Source organism: Schistocerca nitens, chromosome 9, assembly GCF_023898315.1.
Source record: "Schistocerca nitens isolate TAMUIC-IGC-003100 chromosome 9, iqSchNite1.1, whole genome shotgun sequence".
In the NCBI taxonomy this organism is placed as follows: Eukaryota; Metazoa; Arthropoda; class Insecta; order Orthoptera; family Acrididae; genus Schistocerca; species Schistocerca nitens.
Genome location: NC_064622.1, coordinates 482,192,608 through 482,217,267, shown reverse-complemented (window position 1 = coordinate 482,217,267; position 24,660 = coordinate 482,192,608). Strand labels below are relative to the sequence as shown.

The following is a 24,660-nucleotide window of genomic DNA, read 5'->3' as shown; positions in this document are numbered from 1 at the left end:
TATGCCATGTGACATTACTGAATGAAAATATGTTAACTTAATGATTTATTTCTCCCCGAGATTTGCAATGATATTTTACTACGCCCATGTTAACAGAGTATTCTAGTTCGATGAGCTTTCTGTCAGAAATTAACTTATTCTTCTACACATAACTACTGCAATTGATGTTCGCAACCAGGGACGTTCAACCTTCTTTGTTCCAGGTATTTATGTATGTATCAACCTCCTTCTGCCATTCGGACCAGCCAGTGCTTGAAGAGAGGCTGTACCCGGCAAAAGCAGACCCAGAAAAGATAATGGATATAGTTTCATGGATGGACGACGATCTTCTAGCAGCTTTAACACCGAAGTAAGCCTATGCCATGATCATTTCTCTCTTCTTCTTAAGTTATACCTTACACACAGTCACTACATGTTTACAGGAATTAATCAGATCACATTCATTGAACATTATGGTCACAGATCAAAGGTTATCACGGACATGAAAAGGATGGTGTGATTGTGCATGTCGTGGAGGAATCTAACGCAAATACGAATTCAAAAGAGCTGACTAATTCATCATTATAGGCTTCATACTGAACTGTTGCACCATGTTTAGAATCTGTAGAGGGTACAGTTTCCGAAATAAGATTTCCATTATGGCTGCTAGAGGAGTATCTTCCAAATATTCTTGGACAAGTTTCTAGTTTAACCCAAAACAACAGAGCAGTCAGAAGAATTTCGACTGGCCCAGGAACGGCACAGTTCCACCATTGTACATTTTTTGAAATTATGCCATTTTATACATCCGGTAACTGGTCTATGTTAGGGGGGAGCAATGTGGCAACAATGCGTGACGTTATCGACGACGTAAAAGGGTGAGGTGACAATTGAGAGTGGGGTAGACCTGTCTCTGTAACACTATCACTGCTACCCCCACAGCTTCCAGCGTCTGAAGTGTTGGTTATGCAACAGGTGATGTTAGGACATGGGCTACACATAAATGGTCGTGCTATCACCTCCCGTCGGTCAACCTGTGCAGTGGCAGCTCATAATACGGGCGTCGATGCGAGGTGTGTTTTAACAATCAAACAAATGTCAATTGCTCGCTCTCAGAAGAATTGCGTATGCCGTTGGCATCCCACAAACAGGTGACAGATCCTCAGCAATTAACAGCCAGGGGCGCATTTCACTGTTTCTTGATGACTGCCTCGATGGCGTTCTTCATTGCTGCAGTCACCTACTGCAGAAGTTGTTTCAGGTCCGAAACGAGGTCCAGGATCATGGTCATCATCGTGTTAACAGACCGTTATCATCCGGTTGGTGAGTCTGCAGTTGCACAGCTTGGCCCATGAAGATGACGTCATGGAGCTGTAGGGGTGTCACGGTGTGGAGGAGCCCGTGGTGGCGTATGGCTGCGCTGGCTTCCCCACGGGCTATATGTATACGATGAGGCAGTCTTCTGGCCAGAGGTGGCTACTTGTGGAGAATACATCTTACAAGGGAAACTTCCCATCGCACTCCCCTCAGCTTTAGTGGTAAGATGGCCCGGTGGACAGCTCATCAAAACCTGAACACAGATCCAGCATGAAAACATGAAGGTGTACTGAACTGTTAAAAGAAAACAGTGAACGATCGAAGTGCAATATAGAGCAGCCTAAGAGACCAACGGCGTACTGGTTATACTGGTTAAGTGCTCACGGTGTGGGACTGCCATGCGGGTGATTCGTGTTCCAACCCCCCTCGTGTTATTTTCTCTTTTTCCTTTTTCCGCTGTTCACTGTATTCAAATTTGTGTCTGTGTCTGTGTCGTGGTGTAACGTCCGTTTGCAACAGCGAGGCGTAGGGAAGGGACTTATAATGACAGTTGATTCTGCACAACTACTCTATTAGCAGCCGAATGGAAGTGGCTTTCGAATGTGAACCGCAAACGTTTGTTGACAAGCCGAAAAGTCAACCCAATCCTCCACAGAGAAACACGTCTGGTATTTCCAACACGGCATTAGCGACAGTACGTGTGTCATATGACAGAAATTTCTTACCAACGCACTTAATTTGTACGCCTGGTAAGCGAGTGAGATATGCCTCCTTGTCCGGTTTAGGTGTTCATATGAATGTGAATGTGATCACTGTCAAGGAGACGATGAAAACATAATAGTTTGTCACATAAGCTTCAACAAATGAACGCAACTGATTCACAATCACACGGTTTCTCTGTGCTCTGTCAAAACATATGTAGAAATCATTCAAATACTGTTTACTGGATAACCGGTTTCGACACACTTAAGGTGCAATCATCGGATCCAGTAAACAGTATTTAAGCGATCTTGGCTTTTGAATGATCTCTACAACAGAATGATCGCCCCACTACACACTATGTGTTCACTGCAAAACATACGTTTTTAACGTTTTTGAAGTTGCTTTCCGTTTTGGAAGTTTCGACTCTTGAATTCCTTTGTTGTAACATAATTCACACCCGTCTATTTGCTGTTTCCATTTCTGTGAGACGTCTATGTCGTATTCGCCAGCTCTCACAATTGATCACGTTTACTTTTGACGGTAACGTTTTCTTACCAAATGACTTATATTCTATAACCGCCGGCCGGAGTGGCCGTGCGGTTCTAGGCGCTACAGTCTGGAACCGCGCGACCTCTACGATCGCAGGTTCGAATCCTGCCTCGGTCATGGATGTGTGTGATGTCCTTAGGTTAGTTAGGTTTGAGTAGTTCTAAGTTCTAGGCGACTGATGACCTCAGGAGTTAAGTCGCATAGTGCTCAGAGCCATTTCTATAACCAGTGTGTAGTTTGACAACTGACAATACTACAGAATGAGAATAAAAGTTTCAATGGCCGTACGGACAGTTTATTATGTTGTCAAAATAAATAAGTAAATAAATTGCGCGAGAGAGATCTGAACAAGGCTTACTCGCTTGGCAGTCCAACGCCGTGACTACTGAACCACGACGCTGTTGCTCGTTTGCACATCTTGTCCTTCGAACGTTTGCTGTTTTTGTTTTGCTTTTATTTTTACAGTTCAATTCACGTTCTTCCTGTTTTCATACTTGATCCGTGTTCAGTTTTTGACGGGTTATCCACTGTGCCATTTTACCACTAAATCTAAATCTGAGGGGAGAGCGATGGGAAGATTCCCTTGTTGGCATAGCATTGCCGCCGAGAGTTGGACGTGGATGTCCCCCTGCCTTTGATCGGCGCATGTGAAGGCGCTGCAGCTCAGGAAACGGTGACAAGTGGGCCTTCACAGTTGACAGATTTAAAGGCGTCGACCCCTCCTTCAGTTGGAAGTCCACACTCCGGTGAGAGCGGGCGCACTTGAAGCAGCGAGGTGGAAAGCTGCAGTGTCGCTCGAGGTGGCCAGTCCCCTGTCACCAAAGGGGCCGCGGGTTACCGCGTTTGACAGGAAGGTCTTCCGCTGTGACTTTACAGGCAGCGAGCTAAGTGATGTCATACTCGTACATCTTCCTGTCCAACTCGGATCCGGGGTCGCCAGTAGGAAGAGCGAGGTCGCAAAGAGAGCTTTCGATGATTTCAGGCGAGTCACTGTCTGGACGCTAAAATCCGCCTCGTTGATGATGTATTGACTGTGCTTCGGATCCGTGACGAAAGCCTGGTACGTGTTGTTACAGAATATGCTTCCTCTGCATCATTTCTCCCACTAACGGCACTTACTTCACGCACTGCATTTTTCCACAGCGACTGAAATACGTGCCGTCGTTAAACTCCACCTTAGGTGGTAAGAGAGATGTCAATAACTACAGAATTGTTTCACTGTTGACGTCATTCTCCAAAATTTTTGAGAAAGTGATGTATTCTAGAAATCTCGCCTTAGAAACAATGGTGATTTTAGCACTTTGGGATCCAGAATGGATGCTCTAGTGACCATGACATTTATACATTCACGTCTGTCGACAAATCCGCCGCTGCCCCTGGCCTGAAAATAAAACGCAGTCTACTAAAATGTGGCGCACAGTGATCTGTACGCCACAAGCGTCACGCGTCGAGGGGTCATCTCTGTTCAGCAAGAAGCCATGTGTCATGGGGCTGTGGCCTATGCGAAGACGAGTAAGGAGGACTTCATCCCGCCTGCGTGGCTAGAAGGAGGTACACCACGGCCGCATTGTGTGCTTTACTAGACTGAGCTTATCGTCTGTCATCTCCAGTCAGTCATGCTCCCATCGTCTCATGACTGCGAGGAGATAGCATGCAGGGGGATGGCACCACGCCGAACCAACTGAGGATCGTGACATGCCTCCGTAGCTTCCACATCTTTCCCCACAATACACGTGCGTCTTAGCACCCTGCGGAAAGACACCTCTTTCCCCAGTCTTTGCAGTTGGAAAAGGGCGAATATTCTGAACGACTTTATCTGCTAGATACAAGCGTTGGAGAGAGTGAGGGGCACTCAGACAAGGAATTTAACATCGACACACGCCTCATCTGCTTCAGTGCTCGCAATATCACTTATAATTCCGCGTAGACGACAGTAAAGTCTTAGGCCAACCGGATCTTGAGGACACGATCAGGGAAAATAACAGAGCAACTAACCGAGTCCTCCTGTTTAGATCCATCTGTAAATAAAACTACAGAGTTGTGGTGCTTAATTAAGAAGTCGGAAAATTATGTATTAAAAACATATGCATGAGTGCTACCTCTCCTGTACTAGAGTAATCTAAAATATTCTATGCACCTGCAGTATGTTAAAGCCCCGTATTTGAGCCTGTGTATGTCCTACACCAAGGGACTCCACTTTGCCAGGTAACAAACAGCCTCATTACCCGTGGATAATTCGTAATGAGGCGCTCCATAGAGGGACGAGCGAAGGTGTGGTATGCTGGGGAAGTGGGAGTAGCGAGGAACTGACGCACGTAATACATCATGGGAAGCTGCCGCCATATGGTAAGTGGTGGTTCCCCAGCCTCAGTACGACGCTGGGTATGGGTCTGGCCTTGTAAAAGTGCCCGTAGCCAGCCTGATCCCACATTGGTGTACGGCGTCATCTTCATGTATGAAGGCCTCGCTGACCCGTACTCTGTGCACCCATAGACCATCCGTGATCGCACGAAAGCCCAGTGAAACTGAAGCGGATGCGCCCTGTCCGCTCCCCAAGACCTGTGGCTGACACACATCAAAATTTTCAGTGTCTTCCTGAATCTTGCGTTCAGGTCCTTCATGTATGTAACCAAGATAGTTTGGAGTCAAAAATTATAGACAAAAACCGCACAGCGTCTTTAAAAGGGAGAGTGGTGTTCCACATATGCAATTCACATAAATTAAAAATGGTTCAAATGGCTCTGAGCACTATTGGACTTAACATCTATGGTCATCAGTCCGCTAGAACTTAGAACTACTTAAACCTAACTAACCTAAGGACAGCACACAACACCCAGCCATCACGAGGCAGAGAAAATCCCTGACCCCGCCGGGAATCGAACCCGGGAACCCGGGCGTGGGAAGCGAGAACGCTACCGCACGACCACGAGATGCGGGCACATAAATTAAAAATGCGATGAGAACGATTAGAACGAACACACACTCCTCTGCAGAAAATGTAAAACACGTGATTGCAGCCCATTCCTATATCCTCTGCGCTGTAAGTTGCCACTGAGAAATTGCAGTTGAAGTACTGGAGGAGGAAAACTGCAAAATCGTCCATTGGGACAAAACGTGGTACGAGATTGTGATTTATGTGTGTCTCGAGGGCGAACGAAAGATTCGGAACAGACAGTAGTAATTCCACGATATATAAAAATTGTTCGTAATTTTTGCCTCTCCTAATTGGAATTAGTTCTGAAACTGATATTTTTCACAAAGATGGCGTTTTCGTTGTGAGGGATACCTTTGTACTATGTTTCAGCGGTCCTTCGAGCATGAATACACCAAAGAGGCGGACCTGACTGTTAGAAGAAGTCAGTGCGACCTGGTGCAGTTATGTAACCCGCTCAGAACTGCTCAAATAGCACAGTTAGGTTGACTACGAAATGTAGTCCCTCTGCGAAATTGGAAGTTTTTTTCAAAACCTGAAGTCTTCATTAACCTACCAACGAAAGAGCTCCGCCTCACTTGGACTGGAACTTGGACGGAGTCACAATAATAGACACTATTTTGTTCACTGGTGGCTAAAATATATCCTAACGGTTGTCGAAGCTTCGAACATTTGTGGATAGTTAATCTTAGAGAAAACGTGTACTCCGTAAACAAAATGGGAACCAAGTGCTCGTGACTTGCATACCTGTATGAGGAAATATACTGATCAACCAGAACATTATGACCACCGACCTGGTAACGATATAAACCTGTCCAGGCGATAGCAGTGTGGCAAGGAATGACTGCTAGATCGACACAAACACGGTGCGTGTAGTATCATTGAGCATGCTGTCCGTGTGCAGAATGGGGAAGTCGCGCGATTTATCTGAATATGAGCGAGGGCAGATTGTGATGGTCCGGAGGTTCGGTACGAGCATTACGGAAACACCCTACTTGTTGGGTGTTCAAGGAGTGCTCTGGTGAGTGTCTTCAACACATGGCGAAACCACGTGCAAACGTCGGGGGTTGCGTCTCCAAACCCTATTATAAATGTCGAATGTCGTAGGCTGAGCTGGTAAAACAGGACAGGCAGCGAATTGTGGGGGGGAATAACATCAGATTTTAATGCTGGGCACAGTACAAGTGTGTTTAAACACACCATGCACAGAGCAGTCCTAACAATGGGCCTCCGCAGCCGAAGACCCATGCATGTCCCAATGTTAACATCACGACATCGGCAAATGAGCCTGGAATGGGCACGCGACCGTCGACACCGGACGTTGGCGCAGTGGCAGAGCGTTGCGTGGTCTGACGAATCCCGATACCTTTTTCATCATGCCGATGGGAGGGCGCGAAGCCGTCGTCTTCCAGGGGAACATCTACTTGGCACCTATACTGTGGGACGGATACAAGCTGGCAGCGGCTCCATTTTGCTCTGGGGATCATTCACATGGGCATCCATGGGTTGAGTAGAGCTCGTGCATGGCACCATGACGGCCAAGGAGTATCGTAAATTGGTTGCAGACCCCTTAATGATGATCATGTTTACCAGAGGGAGTGGCGTTTTTCAGCTAGATAATGCGCCATGTGAGAAGGCCAGGAGGGATGGAGTGGTTCAAGGGACTCAGTGACGAGTTGGAATTGATGTTCTGGTCCACTAACTCGCCAGATCTGAACCTAATGCGACACATCTGGGCTGTGATTGAACATGGCGCCAGAGCTCATCGCCCCCCTGCCCAGAATTTACGGGGATTAGGTGCGTTGTGTGTGCATATGTGGTGCCAACTCCCCCCAGCCACCTACCAAGGACTCATTGCATCCATGACACGATACGTCGCCTCTGTTATCCATGCCGAATATGGACATAGCGGCTATAAGGTCGGTGGTTATAATTTTCTGGCCGATCAGTGTATGTATGTGTCGTGCTCCTAAAACCGGCATTATACCATTCCAACACAAGGTTAAACTTTGTTTATTTTTTAATACAGACAAGAAACTATCGACAAGACGGCATCATAAATGCTTATATGCTTCATTAGCACCAGGTATCATTAAGTTGGTTGGTTGGTTGGTTCTGGGGAAGGAGACCAAACAGCGAGGTCATCGGTGTCATCGGATTAGGGAAGGACGGAGAAGTAAGTCGGCCGTGCCCTTTGAAGGGAACCATCCCGGCATTTGCCTGGTGCGATTTAGGGAAATCACGGAAAACCTAAATCAGGATGGCCGGACGCGGGATTGAACCGTCGTCCTCCCGAATGCGAGTCCAGTGTCTAACCACTGCGCCACATCGCTCGGTATCATTAAGTAGCTGGGAGTACGTTGTTGGACTTTGTAAGACATCGTGGTCTCCTGACCTTCATTGCTTACATATTCCGCCCTCACAATCATATTCCGCACATCAAGACGCTTCATTCGAACCCAAACTCGATAAGATAAAGTCAATGTTGTATGAATTCATGTAAACGATATGCAAATAACTAATAAATCGCAAGTGCGCGCCATGGTTGAAATACTCGAGGCTGGCGTACACACATACATTCCAGGCACGATGGTCACAAGAGCTTTTAGTTCGAGAGAGACAACCGCACGCTAGGAGGCCAGTCCCAACCCATCTACGTCGGCCGGTGGCCGCCCGTGGAGTGGACAGCGTTCGCCCAAGGGAAAGAAGGACCGACCCCGTGTTCGGCTTAAAAGCAAATTCCGCTACATTGTGTGGGAGCGGCCAGCCTACACATTCTTTACACATAGCACGCAGTTTCAGAGATTTTCACAGGGAGACAGCAAACTCCAAACGCCGATACTACAGATTTCCGGATTGGTCGCCTTAAACGAAACATGATTCTCCCGTTTTAGAAGAGCAATGCTGATTGGCAGACGATATTTCTGATGCCTCGAGCTAAAGGAGTAATGGAAGAGACCGAAAGATATACCCCTTCACATCTGGCGTGGAGAGGCGCCATTCTGTTGTCGCTCTTGGAGCGAGGAACAAGTCTCTCCTCAGTACTTCACTGGGAGAGCACCTCTTGTCGAGAGCGAATAGAAGTGGGACTCTCTATATCGAGTCCTTGCGATTAAGCGTTGTTCACTGTGTTGGCCGTCACACTTATTATGCAGTGTTAACGGAGAGAGTTATAGTTAAACGTCTGTGAGCGAATTTTTGAGTGGCATCGCGGTGGACTGGTTATCTGACCGGTGTACCACGCCAATAGTTAGACTAGGGGCAAATAGGAATCCTTGACTTCATCAAGGCGTAGGGAGATTTTGATTGGCGAAGGTCAATCCAGATAGAATGAGAGTTATTTGTCAGCAGCGAGCGGCGCAGACAGCAGTCATCACAGCTTATGGTATTGTGCGCTACAGCTATTGCGAGCTCCATATTTCCTCCAAAACAGTACACTTCACTGCTTTTCAAACGCAACAGCCTCGATCGTACCTAGTAACATTCTAAAGGATAATTATTCAAGTTGAGTAGGCGCACCTCTCAGCCATTCTGCCAAGTCAACAACAATCTTAAACTTTGTATAGAAATTTCATTAGCGAATCCTATCCTTGAGAGGTAACTTCACATTCCGAAAAGAACCAGGATACAACTTATTCAATTCATAACTAAAAGTGCCATTGTGATTTCTCAGAATTTTTGCATAATAAATTATAACTTTCGTTAGTTTCATGTTTTTCTTACACTAACTAGCACTACTCCAGTACCCAAGTATCCCACTAGTTACGTAAGAAATTTTGTGAATTTTTGTGTCATTTCCTTACAGCGGACGACTCCAGAAGATATTTATAGCTGAAAGTTTTTCAGGCATTTCTCTTTAGAACGTTAGGAGCGTCTGTCTGACTTCTGTAGTAGTGTAGGGGTGGAAATTGCATCTTGCAGGAGCCACAGGGTAAAGGGTACATCTCAGATTAATCTGTTGCGCAGAATAACAGAATCTCAGATCAACCCCACGCTCACAACTTTTAACTAACTGGTAGTAATATTTGCTATAGTTTTATGTATAAGGTACTAAATATTGATAAGCAATCGCTATATTCTTAATATGAGATGCGGAACCGTAATAGCATCAGTTTGTTGTCTGTCTGGCTGTCAGTGTTTTAAGACCCTTTTTCTTACGAACAGATAGATGTATGAAGTTGACATTTATATAAAATACTACAGTCTATGATCCCCTGGCGATGTAAGGAATTGAAGGTTGTACGTCAGTGCAGTCAAAACACATAACCATTTATGTCACATATTTTGATACTCGCAGATCCACTCATCAAAATTTCTAGCTGACCTACCTACACTCGTAGTTGCGTTTGTGCGGAACCGTCAGAGCGCTGGTCCTACCCGCAGCTTCCTGTATGCGGATTTTAATTATTTCTGCTTTCTGTCTGCTGTCTTCAGTTGCGACACCAAACCTCGTCCAGAAGAGATTTAAAGTTATATTATGACTCTTTAACTGATTTTACGTGTAGGCAGAATTTCCAAGAACTTTCTAATAGATCTTTCGCCACGATCCGCCCGTTTAAATTATCGTAATCTTCGTGTGTGGTCCTTCTTACGGGTAACATATCGAACTCGGGACCTTTGCCTTTCGCGGGCAAGTGCTCTACCATCTGAGCTACCGAAGCACGACTCACGCCCGCTCCTCACAGCTTTACTTCTGCCAGTATCTCGTCTCCTACCTTCCTAACTTTACAGAAGCTCTCCTGCGAGACTAGCACAACTAGCACTCCTGAAAGAAAGGATACTGCGGAGACATGGCTTAGCCACAGCCTGGGGGATGTTTCCAGAATGAGATTTTCACTCGGCAGCGGAGTGTGCGCTGATATCATTCTGGACATAGTAACGTAGTATCATTAATTTTTATACTTCTCTGTGGGCGACTAACCGCAGTTTAATGTGTAAATACTTAATTGAATTCGCAATTTAATATTTCACATATTGGTAACAAAAAAATCTACCACCACTGGCATTATCAGTTGCGACATGAATTTCAGGTCAATGGTGACTACACGGTCGAGCGTTAGCTACGGAGTTAGACAGCGATATTCTCAATATTTTTTGTCAACAGTTTTGTATTTTCCTAGCGTTTCTGTTATTTTTTCCTTCCGTTGTGGGAAGCAGTAGATTATAGAAATATAACAGCATGTAAATGGTTGTTCCTCATACTTTTCAGTTGGCAACAACTTTTCAATGAAATTCATCTGAGTTAGCCACTACTTTCACATGGTGAAATTATATTCCCAAGCTTCGATGATAAACGAACTGTCAGCAACATGTTGTTGTCAGGAATTTGTTTTCCTCGATTTTGTGCGTGTTTGCTGTTTTGTCCAATAACAACATTGCTTGCATATGAGAATCGTGGCGGTTAAGTTGTACAGATTGTTGATGTTACATAGCAGGAATCAGGCACAGTTTGTGTTTTTTTACATATTAAATAAGCACCGTTACCCGTTTAGAATTTATAAATTCATCTTCAGGCGGTTTCCGTGTTTTCCAAACGTGTTGACGTAGGAGCAAAACTGAGATGCCGAGAAATGACTATTAGAGACATTTGTTCTTATCGTCTCTCTCGAACGGATGATACTTACGTTGTTCATAATGTTCACACATACACTCACTCCGACCTCGATTTTTATTCAACTTTGTTGGACGACACGCAGAACATTTTGGTTCAGTATGTGTTTTGACCATCTTATAGCACATGGAAATAAATCGCTTTGCAAATCAAAACACTTGGTGCCCTTTTACTAAAGTAAACTAAAACCAAATGGTGACTGGTTGCTACTGTGCACCATCAAAATTCTTTACCTTTCAGCTGCCGATCATTTTCATTATTTGTTTCTGTAGCAAAAGAGATTAAAATTTATAACAAAGAATACTCAGAATTTGGTGACCTCTGGCTGGCAAAGGACCATGTTACAAAGGTGGATAATTACTAAACAAAACATGTCCATAGACCAGAAACGCAGTGTTGCACAGTGAACGTCAAGTTTAGCTATGAAAGGAGAATATACATAATGTCCTAAGGCAAAAATCACATTAACTCTTTATGAATGTTTGCGTCACAACCTTAAAGAGAAACTCAAACATTTCATTTATTTATGTGGCAGATTCTGAGTCAATAGAATGTTCTGGGGAGCTGTAACTTCTGAAGTTTTTTCTCTTTTGTATAGATTCTCAAAGCACTGCTAGAAAAGTGTTGTAAATATAGCGAAATTTAATTGCTGTTAGCTTGTTTTGATATCTGATCTGGCGTCGTAGTAGTCAGAATGTAGATTGAGTAAAATAATTAATTTAAATGGCTAAGTTCTGGAAGCGAATAGCGCATGATTGTACCTTTAACGCGGAAAAGGTAATTTCTTGTAAGGACAACCTGTGAGAAAAGAATGTTTGTGCTCTCTGTAGTTACTGAGTAATTGAAAAAAGTGTACAGGCATCGAACTTGGATAACGCGCCTCCACTCGTCTATCTACGAGTGGAAAAATCTTGAATGTTTGACACATTTTTAGCTGCCTGCACAGGACTGACCGAAATCCACTCCCAGCTCATATATAAAAGTTCGAACTGCACACAGTCACAGCAACATTAACTTACGTCCAAGAAATGTTAAATTATAAAAAAAGCAACAAAAATAGATTTGGTGCTTTGGGAGGTTGTAGCTGAGAGCTTTTTTTTAAAAATGGCATGGGGGTGCGGTTATGGAAAGGAAGGTCTGCTATTGTGTTTCTGGAAAATTCGCTTATGAGACAAGAAGTAATTTGCTCATGTAGGTATATTTACGCAAGGTATTACTGACGCGGACACTGATGGTGCTCTCGGTAACTGGCAATCGAACTGAGATTGCCAAAATTCAATAGACTATGTAAAACTCAGAGAGAAACGCCAAGAGAAAAGTTTTACGAAACAACATCACAATAAATTTTCAATCTAGCATACAAAGCAGTTATGAAGGCGATGTGTAATGGAAAAGCAAAGTTTCCATTCACGTACTCACCGACCGCGCCAAAGCGTTCCGAAGTAAAATTTACACAGTAACCTCAAAAATATCATCTGCAAACGGGCTCCATTTGAAAGATGCTAATTAGTTGTAATATGTATTTCCTCAAGCAGCCACCTCTCGTAAACCCATTCACAGAACGACAGAATTCGGTCAACCACCCCTTCTAGTGTGTCTATCGATGTTTCGAACACCAAACGCTTCATCTCTCGGCCACATTAAGAGTAATGTCAGGGGAAACCAATGGTCACAGTAGTGGTGGTCCCCTGCAAAATCCAACAACAATGTCCAAATGCTCTCTGACGTCCAGGGTGTCGTCGGTCTGGAACCGTAATCCTTGCCTGACTGCACAGACACTCCAGAGGGTCTGGTTTGCTAGTCTAAAGCTTCAGCCAATATTAGTGAAGCACCTGATTGTTTTGAGTGTGTTAGACAAACATTAGTGCGCAGACACCAGCTGTGCATTAATGTAAACAGACGACATTTTCAGCAACATCTTTGAAACAACGTTCATCACACGGCAGTTTGAATACCGTCTCTGAATGTCAGTAGTGTGAAAACAGTCAGCGAACACACGTGGCGAAACGGTGCACCTAGTTCCGTTACGTAAAGAAATGTCTCCCCTAAACACTCTCTCATTTTCTTAAGATTTCTCTGTTGACTTATGTGTTTTGGTTCTGCCAACAGATTACTGGGAAACTTGCCTAACACGTACGTGTTATCCAAGAACCTTGCTGAGAAACTTGTAGCCGATTACGCCTCCAGACTACCAATTATTATTTCGAGACCGTCCATTGGTAAGTATACGCTCGCATTGCTAGGCCTGTTTAATATACAGCATATTAAAAAAGATATGCATCAATCATTCGCAGAAGTGTATCCGTGCAGAACAATCAGCCACTGACAGTGCTTCCACATTCTATTCACGGTGCGTGTACATCAGGGTCTCGCATAGCACTCTCCAGTCATGTGGTGGACATTACTTGCTGCAGCCATTTGTCTTACGCTGACGCCAGGGTTGTCCTGAAAATAAGAAGAAGTTCCTCCTCAGCTGAGGTACCCTCACCCTTTTAACCCTTTCCCAGTCACCAGTAGTGGGTTCAAAGGTCCCATCTTCCTTAAGGCGACGATGAGTTGCTTCAAACAGCTTTCTATAGGGCCACCGTCGTTATGGAACTCTCTGCACATGCCAATGTTGAGCGCCACATATTTTACCATCCGTTAATCTGTACAGCGAATGAATATCTGGCAGCTCTGTGTGTAAGTACACTTCCATTGCAGTGTACGGGAAGCTACGTTGGTGGATGATATGGGCTTGATGCTGGTAGAGCGTGTCAAAATGAACAATGACGTGAATCACTTGTCAACATTACCTTCGTTCCTACGGAACCACAAATACTGACGCTGAACCTAAGAATTACAACTGACTGTACATTCTAACCAGTCGTAGATAAGACGATATTTTGAACACTTCATGTAAGAAAACATTTCACGTATGGGCTAGTACTTCCTGTTTCTGTGTCTTTCCCATGATTAATGTGATTATGAAAAGAAGTATAAAATGAGTACTGACATGGAAATAAACTGTTTAAGGGCAGATGTCCATATAAAATATTGTATTTCTTCATTTTTGAGGAATGTTGCCTGGAAGTTTGGCCATTCCTTTTCGTTACACCCTGTCTTTGCATTCTGCGCATGACGTGCACCCAACTTTGCGTTTTAATCTACACGCTGCTCATTCCTTTATCAAGTGTGGAAGAAAATGTAGCTAACTGACACAGCAACAGCCTCGACTGCAAAAGTGAATTCTCACTCCCCCTCTTGTAATGACACATCCCAAGTCATATTTCCGTAGAGGGTTACATATGCGAAGCGCTTCACAGAAAATTCATCTCAGCATAGATTATCAAAGGAGGGATTCTGCAAAAAGTTTCTGTAAAGCTGTTCTTACAACGAACTGATTGAAAATCAATGCGTTGTTTGTCACTATGTGCCTTCTGGCGAGTGTGTGAAAATCATAACATCTGAAATATAGGACAGTTTAGTGGGGTTCTGTGCTGGGGATGAATCAGACCGCCAAACGAAATATTTGTATTTTCTGTTTAGTGTTTACACAGTTCGGTACCCACCAGGTTAAACAATAGAGAGAAAGTGTAACTGCAAAGGTGAACGCCATTACTAACTAACGCGGCACATGTGAAAGTGGAAATATCACGATTATAGCAGTGAAATTAGATACCGTGAAATGGAATGAATAGAAATAATAGGGTGAATAGAAACGAACTTCCAAAGAAGTTGTATGCTATTGTATGGGACAACAGATGGGAATATCATTCAAAGACTTGTTTGTCTAAGTTGATAGTGAACCAATCTTACATGGAAATTACGAACTTCAAACACAGTGTGCTGATGTTTACTCTAGTGCAAACATCGGATGTGGTGCTGACTCTGCTTACTTCGAATTTTATCTAAAAAATGCAGTCAAAATCGTGTTGTTTTAATTGATTTCTTTATTTAACCTGATCTGATTAGACTCATCAGACCCTCTCTTACGTCGGATCAGGGTTTCACAGATACTGTACTTTTTTTTACATCATGGTTACCTAATAAACAGCAACTTTAATGTGAAAAATGTCATTAAAACGATTTGGGTGTCTATAGTGACAATATGAGTAAATGATACCGACTGCGAATTACTAAAGTTAACACTGAGAGTAATTGTACTACTGCTGCTGCTGCCACTAATAGTGGCCATTGGAATAATAATAAGACAATAAGATGCAACAGAAAGAAAGATTTTCGAGAGGAAAGTGTTAAAAATGGAAGGATTCCAAGGCAGGAGGGAGAAGAAGACAGGATCAAAATGGTTCGAGGAAAGAAAAAGGATACATAGTGAAAAGATGGAAGAATACAGGAGGAAGAAGAAAGAAAAACAAAGAAGGAAGAATTGAAATTGGTGCATGGTCCTTAGATGATCCAAACGAAGAAATAAAGAAGAATGACAATAATAACAATAATGATAGTGGCAGATAAAAAATAATTTTTAAGTGTATAAAATAGAATTTTTCTGATATAGTGATTTCTGAGGAAAGGAAATTCAAAGAGACAGCACTAGCTAAGGAAACTAGGAAAGGACCAAGATCTGGTCGGAGAGAAGGAAGTACAAGGGTAACGAGTTCGTACAGAGAGAGTGGTAATCCTTATTGTTGCTACAGTAGATATGTCAATAAATGTCCTCTGAAGCTGAAGATGTTATTCAGTTCTCTAACATCATGCTGGTGGTTGTTTCAGAGTCGCGTTTCTGCAACTGCTAAGGACTTCGAGAAATTGGCTGAACGATGGAGTGGAACAAAAAGTTTTTGTTCTCATGGGAACAGGTGTTTACGCCATATTGTTCAGACAAGAGGTGTAAGGGCGACGAGAGAGATGGCGAACGGTGTTTGTTGATAGGACAATAGGCAAGACAGAGGATATGGAAATTCTTGCACTACTCTGAACGCAGCCAGGATAATTAACTGTGCATATGATTGTGAAACATGATCAAGGTGTCGAACATCGCCGGCCGCGGTGGTCTAGCGGTTCTAGGCGCTCAGTCCGGAACCGTGCGACTGCTACGGTCGCAGGTTCGAATCCTGCCTCGGGCATGGATGTGTGTGATGTCCTTAGGTTAGTTAGGTTTAAGTAGTTCTAAGTTCTAGGGGACTGATGACCATAGATGTTAAGTCCCATACTGGTCAGAGCCATTTGAACCATTTTTTGTCGAACATCACAGATGTGACGAACACAGGCAACCACAACCAGTTCCAGGCGCAGTGAGCTTTCCTAAGAAAGGCCTAGCGTGATAACATCGCTGTAATCAATAACTGGAAGTATCAGGATAACATCGCTATTATCAGTAAGTGGAAGTGTATGTGTCTGTACAAGTTTATGTTTCAGGTGAAGATGGAAAAGCTTTTTATGTTTTTGTAGGGCATAATGAGATGATGATGCCTTCTTGCACATTAAATTGTCAGTCCACTTTATATTTCCGTCTTTTATAGCTCATAGACTTTGCTGTAGGAGGGATGTTGATATAAATCTCATTTAGGGTTAACTATGCCGGAGATACCCGATAATTCGAGCTAATGTGCCTGCAATGACCAACCATTACCGCTTGGGTTTTGGAAGATTTGAACTTTCACCCTATCTGCTGCACCCCTTTCGACCTTTTGACAGAGGACACACATCGGTATTGAGATTCTAGATAGCTGTCTTGATGTTTATTAGTTTTACACTTGGATACAACTGGAGGTCATCATCTTACATGTGGTATTTGTAGTAGGACAAAAATGATGACACGTCGTTCACATAGTATGGGAACAGTATAGGACCCAGTACCGAACCCTGGGGGGACGCTGATACCACCTGCCTGCATTACGACTTTGTGGTGCTGCAAATGAAGCAATACTGGCGAGACGTCAGGTACGAGCGATGGCATTGCAGTGCACTTGGCGAGAAATTTAGGCTGCTAAATTTGGCAAGTAAAATGTCGAATTCGACAGTGTGAATGGCTTTGCTGAAGTCAAAGAAGCACATGATAATCGCATCTTGTGCAACCATGGCAAGCTTCAGATTATCTGTTACCTTTAGTAAGGCAGAAGTTGTGCTGCGATGTTTTTCCGTAACTTGATTATTATTAGTCTGGTAGGTTGTTTGTCGTTAGGTAGTTCGTTACCTCGTCGTGGGCTATACATTCAAAGGCTTTGGACAATGTAGGATGAATACAAATACGTTGGTAATCAGAGGGTGGCGTGACAACGTCCTTTTACGTAGTGGCTTAACTAGTTTCTATTTCTGGACCTCCAGGTAAACACTTGTGGTTAAGTATATGGAAAGCAAATTTGCAATTGCCTTTCGTTAACCAAAAGTCCAGTTTTAATGTATACTTTAATTCGACTTTCGCTTCAGCTGTCTGAAAACATGTGGCTATTTTGCGAAATTTGTAGGGTGAACAGAACCATTAACCAACAGTATCTGCTCAGAAGAAGGCTAAGAATTTGACGGAAATGAAGAACGGCATGGCACTTTTCTCAAACCAGGAGACAACGCTGGGATTCAAATATATCGAAAAAGTGAGCAGTCGTTTAGACTGTACGCATGTAAATTTTGTTATGTAGAAGGAAACGTTTTTGTTATGCTCTTTTCGAAGGATTCAAGGCGAATTAAACAGGTCTATTTTAACAGATGAAGAGTCATTTTTTAGTCAGTAAATATCGTGAGATGACTGACATCACCTACGTACCAAACACTAGGAGACACTACTTTCAAAGATGATCTACAGTGGTGTGCAACCTCAGTGGAAATAAAATTTACGTGATCACAGTTGTTTAGCTTTATAGTCCTAATAAGCCGAAGCATATCACCGTATGTACTGCATCCAGTTTGTCAGAGTGATGGTTCTCGTACACGTCTGTGACGATGGAAGAACTCCAGCCACAAAATATATAAAAAAAACTCGTTTCCTCTCTGTGTTCTACAGACGAGAAACGCGAACTTCCCAGCCACAAGGGCAGAGTTCAGGTAAAGTCTCAACGTGAGTATAGGCAGAAGGAGTGCTCTCAATCACTGAACACTGCGCACTCAACGACGACTTCCTACCCAGAGGCGAAGTCCAGAATCGTATAAGTTCGTAACAGTACAGTGCCTAACCCTTCTAACTATAAACTCTCCTGAGAACAAAGACAGAAAGTCCGTCTGTAGCAACAAAGCTGATACTGAGCTACCATCAGACACGGGCGCTCAAAACGGAAGACCTCTTTTTCACCACCGCTGGCTTCCCAGCAAAGCTCAGCTGCCCTCCCTCATAACTACAGAAGGCGAATCATATTCTCGAGACCACGGAATATTCTCCCTCTCTACAGATTCTTCCGAACGCTGAACAACCGTATTTTAGTCTTTTGTCGTCCAGCGTGGAAAGTTTGCGAGGAAATACCTACCCCCGTTAATTAGGAATTCACATAATGGTACGCTTCTCAGAGTAAAAATCCTCGGAAAAAACCCAGCCTGCGTGATTTCCAAGGTAATGCTTCCTTGTTCCTCTCTGCTGCCTCCAAGATTTTCAGAGTTTCCGACTATCCTTCAGGCCTAGCTACAATACCAGGCAGCCGCCACTCTATTGTGCTTCAGCGCTCAGGTGCCCCGACCGTCCGGCTAGGGCTACTTCCTCTGTTAAGCAGGACCAACACACCTGTGCGGGCTTTTCCACCCAGGGCCTGAGTTACCCCTACCGTTTCATTTCCACTGCCGTTCCAACCTCCACTAGTATAGGCAATCATTGATTACGTCGTTTTGATAATAAAGACACTCCATCACCTTTCATGCAATATAAGCGTTAACAACTATTTACAAGGTGTACGTCTTCTTTAAATATTCATATATACGAATTACAACCTACCAAATGATATCTAATTCCGGTTCTAAATCACGGCAAAGTATGTAGATGAGTGCTTGTAAGGTGTGAAATTGTAGCCACCTTACAACAATATTTTAAGGTGTAACACTCTCTTTTTGGAAACAAGAATAAGAAAACAATTTGTGCCATATTCTTGGTTTTCTCTGAATAAAACTTCTTTTAAACCAGATAAATTTTATTTCTTAACCGCGCGGGATTAGCCGAGCGGTTTCAGGCGCTGCAGTCATAGACTGTGCGGCTGGTCCAGGCGGAGGTTCGAGTGCTCTCTCGGGCATGGGTGTGTGTGTTTGTCATTTGGATAATTTAGGTTAAGTTGTGTGTAAGCTTAGGGACTGATGACCTTAGCAGTTGAGTCCCATAAGATTTCATACACATTTGAACATTTTGTTTCTTATCCTCCTGGAAACAAAATAGATTTTGACATGTCCCTATTCATCCAAAGGATGAATTAAAAGGAACGATAAAAAGATTAACAGCGCCGTTTCTATTCATCTCTCTCTGAAGGATGAATAGGAACACCAATTTTATAAATTTAGAAATATTAGGGGCTGAGAGAGAGAGAAAAATAATGAGAAGCGCACGTAATTCACTGACAAAAAAGAGATCGCAACACAAAAAATTTAAAAAAAGTAATGAAATTTCGGGAATGCATTTGTCTAGGTAGCATGTCTAAGTGATTATAACCGGTACAATCGTCAGAATGTTTTATGCAAGGATGCAAATGTGCGTGCATTGTGTTGGACGGGTGCCGGATGTCAATTTGTGGGATGGAGTTCCGTGCCTATTGGTCGCTCAGTAAAGGGACGGTTAATGTGGTTATGGATGACGCTCGAGTTGTTGCCCATTAGTGGTCGATTGGAGATGGAGCAGGCCAAGGCAACATCTCGACACTCTGAAGAGCATGCCGGTTGCAACAGCGGTGTTTGGGCGAATTTCATCCCTTTGGAAGACACCTCGTAGAATACTGTTCATAAATGGCAACACAACAGGTCCAATCACCAGATTGACGTACAAATTTGCGATCACAGTGCGTGGGATAACCACCAACTGCTACAGCTGACATACGAAACAGCATCGCAGACCCCAGAGCCATACGCTGAACCCGATGGTCTCCCGACGCGATAGTAGCCCTTTCTTTAGTGCGACCGTACATCCTCGTAGTCACTGCTGCCAGCAGTCATGTACATTTGCTAGATCCCTGCCAATTATTTCTGCAATAGAACAGAAGGAACATCCAACTTCTCGCAGCCCTTTTACACCACCTCGTTCAAACTTAGTGAAATGTTGACAATGGCGTCTTTGTCGCCATAAAGGCGTTCTTGACTAACGTCAACTCCCCGCGTCAAGTCTCAATGATAACTAACGCTTACGACCGTTACAGCTTGTATTTAAACGAACCTGATTTGCATTGCAATAATTCATTAACACAAGTATGTTCGCTTTACACAGTATCAACAGAGAGGTGAGGCTAGCTAGTAGGCTACGAATGCGCCGAGTTACCTCATTATCATACTCTTGGCGTCGGTGCTGTCGCTGCTTAAGTGCTTTGTGTGGTGGAACTGGCTTCGCGTGCTGCAGAGGGTGTGTCTTCTAGCCAGCTGTGGATTGGCGGGGCAGCCACACGCTTTGCTGCCGACTTCTTGATGTTGACTGCCTTGCCTGGTGTCGAAAGTGTACGACACTACAATAAAATCATAAGTTAGATGCATAATTAATTACAGGTTTAGAACTTAGAAAAGCTTTGGAATACTTAAGATCGAATAAAGCAGAAGTGATAGATAACATTCAACCGGAATTTCCAAAATCATTGGGTGAGTGGCAACAAAACAACTACTCATGTTGTTTGTGAGACTGCCGATATACCATCTAGAATGCAACGGGAAAACATCATCCACACATTTTCGAAAATTGCAAGAGCCGACAAATGCGAGAGTTACTGTCCGATCAGTTCAACAGCTCATGCATCCAACTTGCTGACATGAATAATATACAGATGAATCGGAAAGAAAATTGAAGATATGTTAAATGACGGTCAGTTTGTCTTTTGGTAATGTAAAAGACCAAAGAGGCCGTTCTTACGTTGCGGCTGATAACGGAAGCAAGACTAAAGAAAAATCAAGACCAATTTGTAGGATTTGTCAACCTGGAAAAAGCGTTCACCAATGTCAGATGGTATAAGATGTTCGAAATTATGAGAAAAATAGGGGTACGCTATAGGGACAGATGGATAATACACAATATTTACAAGAGCCAAGAGTGGAAGACCAAGAACGGCGGACTCATATTAAAAAGGGTTTCAGACAAGCATGCGTTCTTGCGCCCCCAGCAAATAATTGAGCATGTGGGTTTCAAGCGCTACTCTGAGATGAAGAATTTCTCTCACATGAGAGAATGTAGTGGCGGACACGAAACACATAAACCCACCCGTATTTTATGGCGAATGAATGTAATGTCCCCGCAGAATTATTCTCGACTCCTGCCTATCGATGCCACGCTATTAACCCTTTCTTAGTTAAAATTTGTTACAACTTACGTTTTATGTTACATATACAGGGAGTTACAAAAAGGTACGGCCAAACTTTCAGGAAACATTCCTCTCACACAAAGAAAGAAAATACACTCCTGGAAATTGAAATAAGGACACCGTGAATTGATTGTCCCAGGAAGGGGAAACTTTATTGACACATTCCTGGGGTCAGATACATCACATGATCACACTGACAGAACCACAGGCACATAGACACAGGCAACAGAGCATGCACAATGTCGGCACTAGTACAGTGTATATCCACCTTTCGCAGCAATGCAGGCTGCTATTCTCCCATGGAGACGATCGTAGAGATGCTGGATGTAGTCCTGTGGAACGGCTTGCCATGCCATTTCCACCTGGCGCCTCAGTTGGACCAGCGTTCGTGCTGGACGTGCAGACCGCGTAAGACGACGCTTCATCCAGTGCCAAACATGCTCAATGGGGGACAGATCCGGAGATCTTGCTGGCCAGGGTAGTTGACTTACACCTTCTAGAGCACGTTGGGTGGCACGGGATACATGCGGACGTGCATTGTCCTGTTGGAACAGCAAGTTCCCTTGCCGGTCTAGGAATGGTAGAACGATGGGTTCGATGACGGTTTGGATGTACCGTGCACTATTCAGAGTCCCCTCGACGATCACCAGTGGTGTACGGCCAGTGTAGGAGATCGCTCCCCACACCATGATGCCGGGTGTTGGCCCTGTGTGCTTCGGTCGTATGCAGTCCTGATTGTGGCGCTCACCTGCACGGCGCCAAACACGCATACGACCATCATTGGCACCAAGGCAGAAGCGACTCTCATCGCTGAAGACGACACGTCTCCATTCGTCCCTCCATTCACGCCTGTCGCGACACCACTGGAGGCGGGCTGCACGATGTTGGGGCGTGAGCGGAAGACGGCCTAACGGTGTGCGGGACCGTAGCCCAGCTTCATGGAGACGGTTGCGAATGGTCCTCGCCGATACCCCAGGAGCAACAGTGTCCCTAATTTGCTGGGAAGTGGCGGTGCGGTCCCCTACGGCACTGCGTAGGATCCTACGGTCTTGGCGTGCATCCGTGCGTCGCTGCGGTCCGGTCCCAGGTCGACGGGCACGTGCACCTTCCACCGACCACTGGCGACAACATCGATGTACTGTGGAGACCTCACGCCCCACGTGTTGAGCGATTCGGCGGTACGTCCACCCGGCCTCCCGCATGCCCACTATACGCCCTCGCTCAAAGTCCGTCAACTGCACATACGGTTCACGTCCACGCTGTCGCGGCATGCTACCAGTGTTAAAGACTGCGATGGAGCTCAGTATGCCACGGCAAACTGGCTGACACTGACGGCGGCGGTGCACAAATGCTGCGCAGCTAGCGCCATTCGACGGCCAACACCGCGGTTCCTGGTGTGTCCGCTGTGCCGTGCGTGTGATCATTGCTTGTACAGCCCTCTCGCAGTGTCCGGAGCAAGTATGGTGGGTCTGACACACCGGTGTCAATGTGTTCTTTTTTCCATTTCCAGGAGTGTATGTTATATGGACATGAGTCCGGAAACGCTTACTTTCCATGTTAGAGTTCATTTTATTACTTCTCTGCAAATCACATTAATCATGGAATGGAAACACACAACAACAGAACGTACCAGCGTGACTTCAAACACTTTGTTACAGGAAATGTTCAAAATGTCCTCCGTTAGCGAGGATACATGCATCCACCCTCCGTCGCAAGGAATCCCTGATGCGCTGATGCAGCCCTGGAGAATGGCGTATTGTATCACAGCCGTCCTCAATACGAGCACGAAGAGTCTGTACATTTGGTACCCGGGTTGCGTAGACAAGAGCTTTCAAATGCCCCCATAAATGAAAGTCAAGAGGGTTGAGGTCAGGAGAACGTGGAGGCCATGGAATTGGTCCGCCTCTACCAATCCATCGGTCACCGAATCTGTTGTTGAGAAGCGTACGAACACTTCGACTGAAAAGTGCAGGAGCTCCATCGTGTATGAACCACATGTTGTGTCGTACTTGTAAAGGCACATGTTCTAGCAGCACAGGTAGAGTATCCCGTATGAAATCATGATAACGTGCTCCATTGAGCGTAGGTGGAAGAACATGGGGCCCAATCAAGACATCACTAACAATGCCTGCCCAAACGTTCACAGAAAATCTGTGTTGATGACGTGATTGCACAATTGCGTGGGGATTCTCGTCAGGCCGCACATGTTGATTGTGAAAATTTGCAATTTGATCACGTTAGAATGAAGCCTCATCCGTAAAGAGAACATTTGCACTGAAATGAAGATTGACACATTGTTGGATGAACCATTCGCAGAAGTGTACCCGTGGAGGCCAATCAGCTACTGATAGTGCCTGCACACGCTGTACACGGTACGGAAACAACTGGTTCTCCCGTAGCAATCTCCATACAGTGACGTGGTCTACGTTACCTTGTACAGCAGCAACTTCTCTGACGCTGACATTAGGGTTATCGTCAACTCCACGAAGAATTGCCTCGTCCATTGCAGGTGTCCTCGTCGTTCTAGGTCTTCCCCAGTCGCGAGTCATAGGCTGGAATGTTCCGTGCTCCCTAAGACGCCGATCAATTGCTTCAACGTCTTCCTGTCGGGACACCTTCGTTCTGGAAATCTGTCTCGATACAAACGTATCGCTCCACGGCTATTGCCCCGTGCTAATCCATACATCAAATGGGCATCTGCCAACTCCGCATTTGTAAACATTGCACTGACTGCAAAACCACGTTCGTGAGGAACACTAACCTGTTGATGCTACGTGCAGATGTGTTTGACGCTAGTACTGTAGAGCAATGAGTCCCATGTCAACACAAGCACCGAAGTCAACATTACCTTCCTTCAATTGGGCCAACTGGCGGTGAATCGAGGAAGTACAGTACACACTGACGAAAGTAAAATGAGCTCTAACACGGAAATTAAGCGTTTCTGGACACATGTCCACATAACATCTTTTCTTTATTTGTGTGTGAGGAATGTTTCCTGAAAGTTTGGCCGTACCTTTTTGTAACACCCTGTATTTGGAAAATAAAACTTATCTGCTGTCTTGCGTTATGACCAGTAATAGAATTTCCCTGCCAAAACAAAATTTAAGCCTCCCGATTTTGTAATTCATTGTGGTGGAACACATGTGTCCATATTTTTATTTGGACCTAGGATT

General features: G+C 44.5%; 1 protein-coding gene across 1 annotated transcript in view; it reads left to right on the top strand.

The window, feature by feature from the left end:
* LOC126203407 (fatty acyl-CoA reductase 1-like) overlaps positions 1-24,660 on the top strand; it is a 131,797-nt gene that overhangs the window by 56,162 nt on the left and 50,975 nt on the right. The window contains exons 4-5 of the mRNA XM_049937711.1: positions 204-349; positions 13,200-13,309. Of these exons, the coding sequence (XP_049793668.1) occupies positions 204-349; positions 13,200-13,309 (256 nt within the window). The remainder of the gene's footprint in view (positions 1-203; positions 350-13,199; positions 13,310-24,660) is intronic.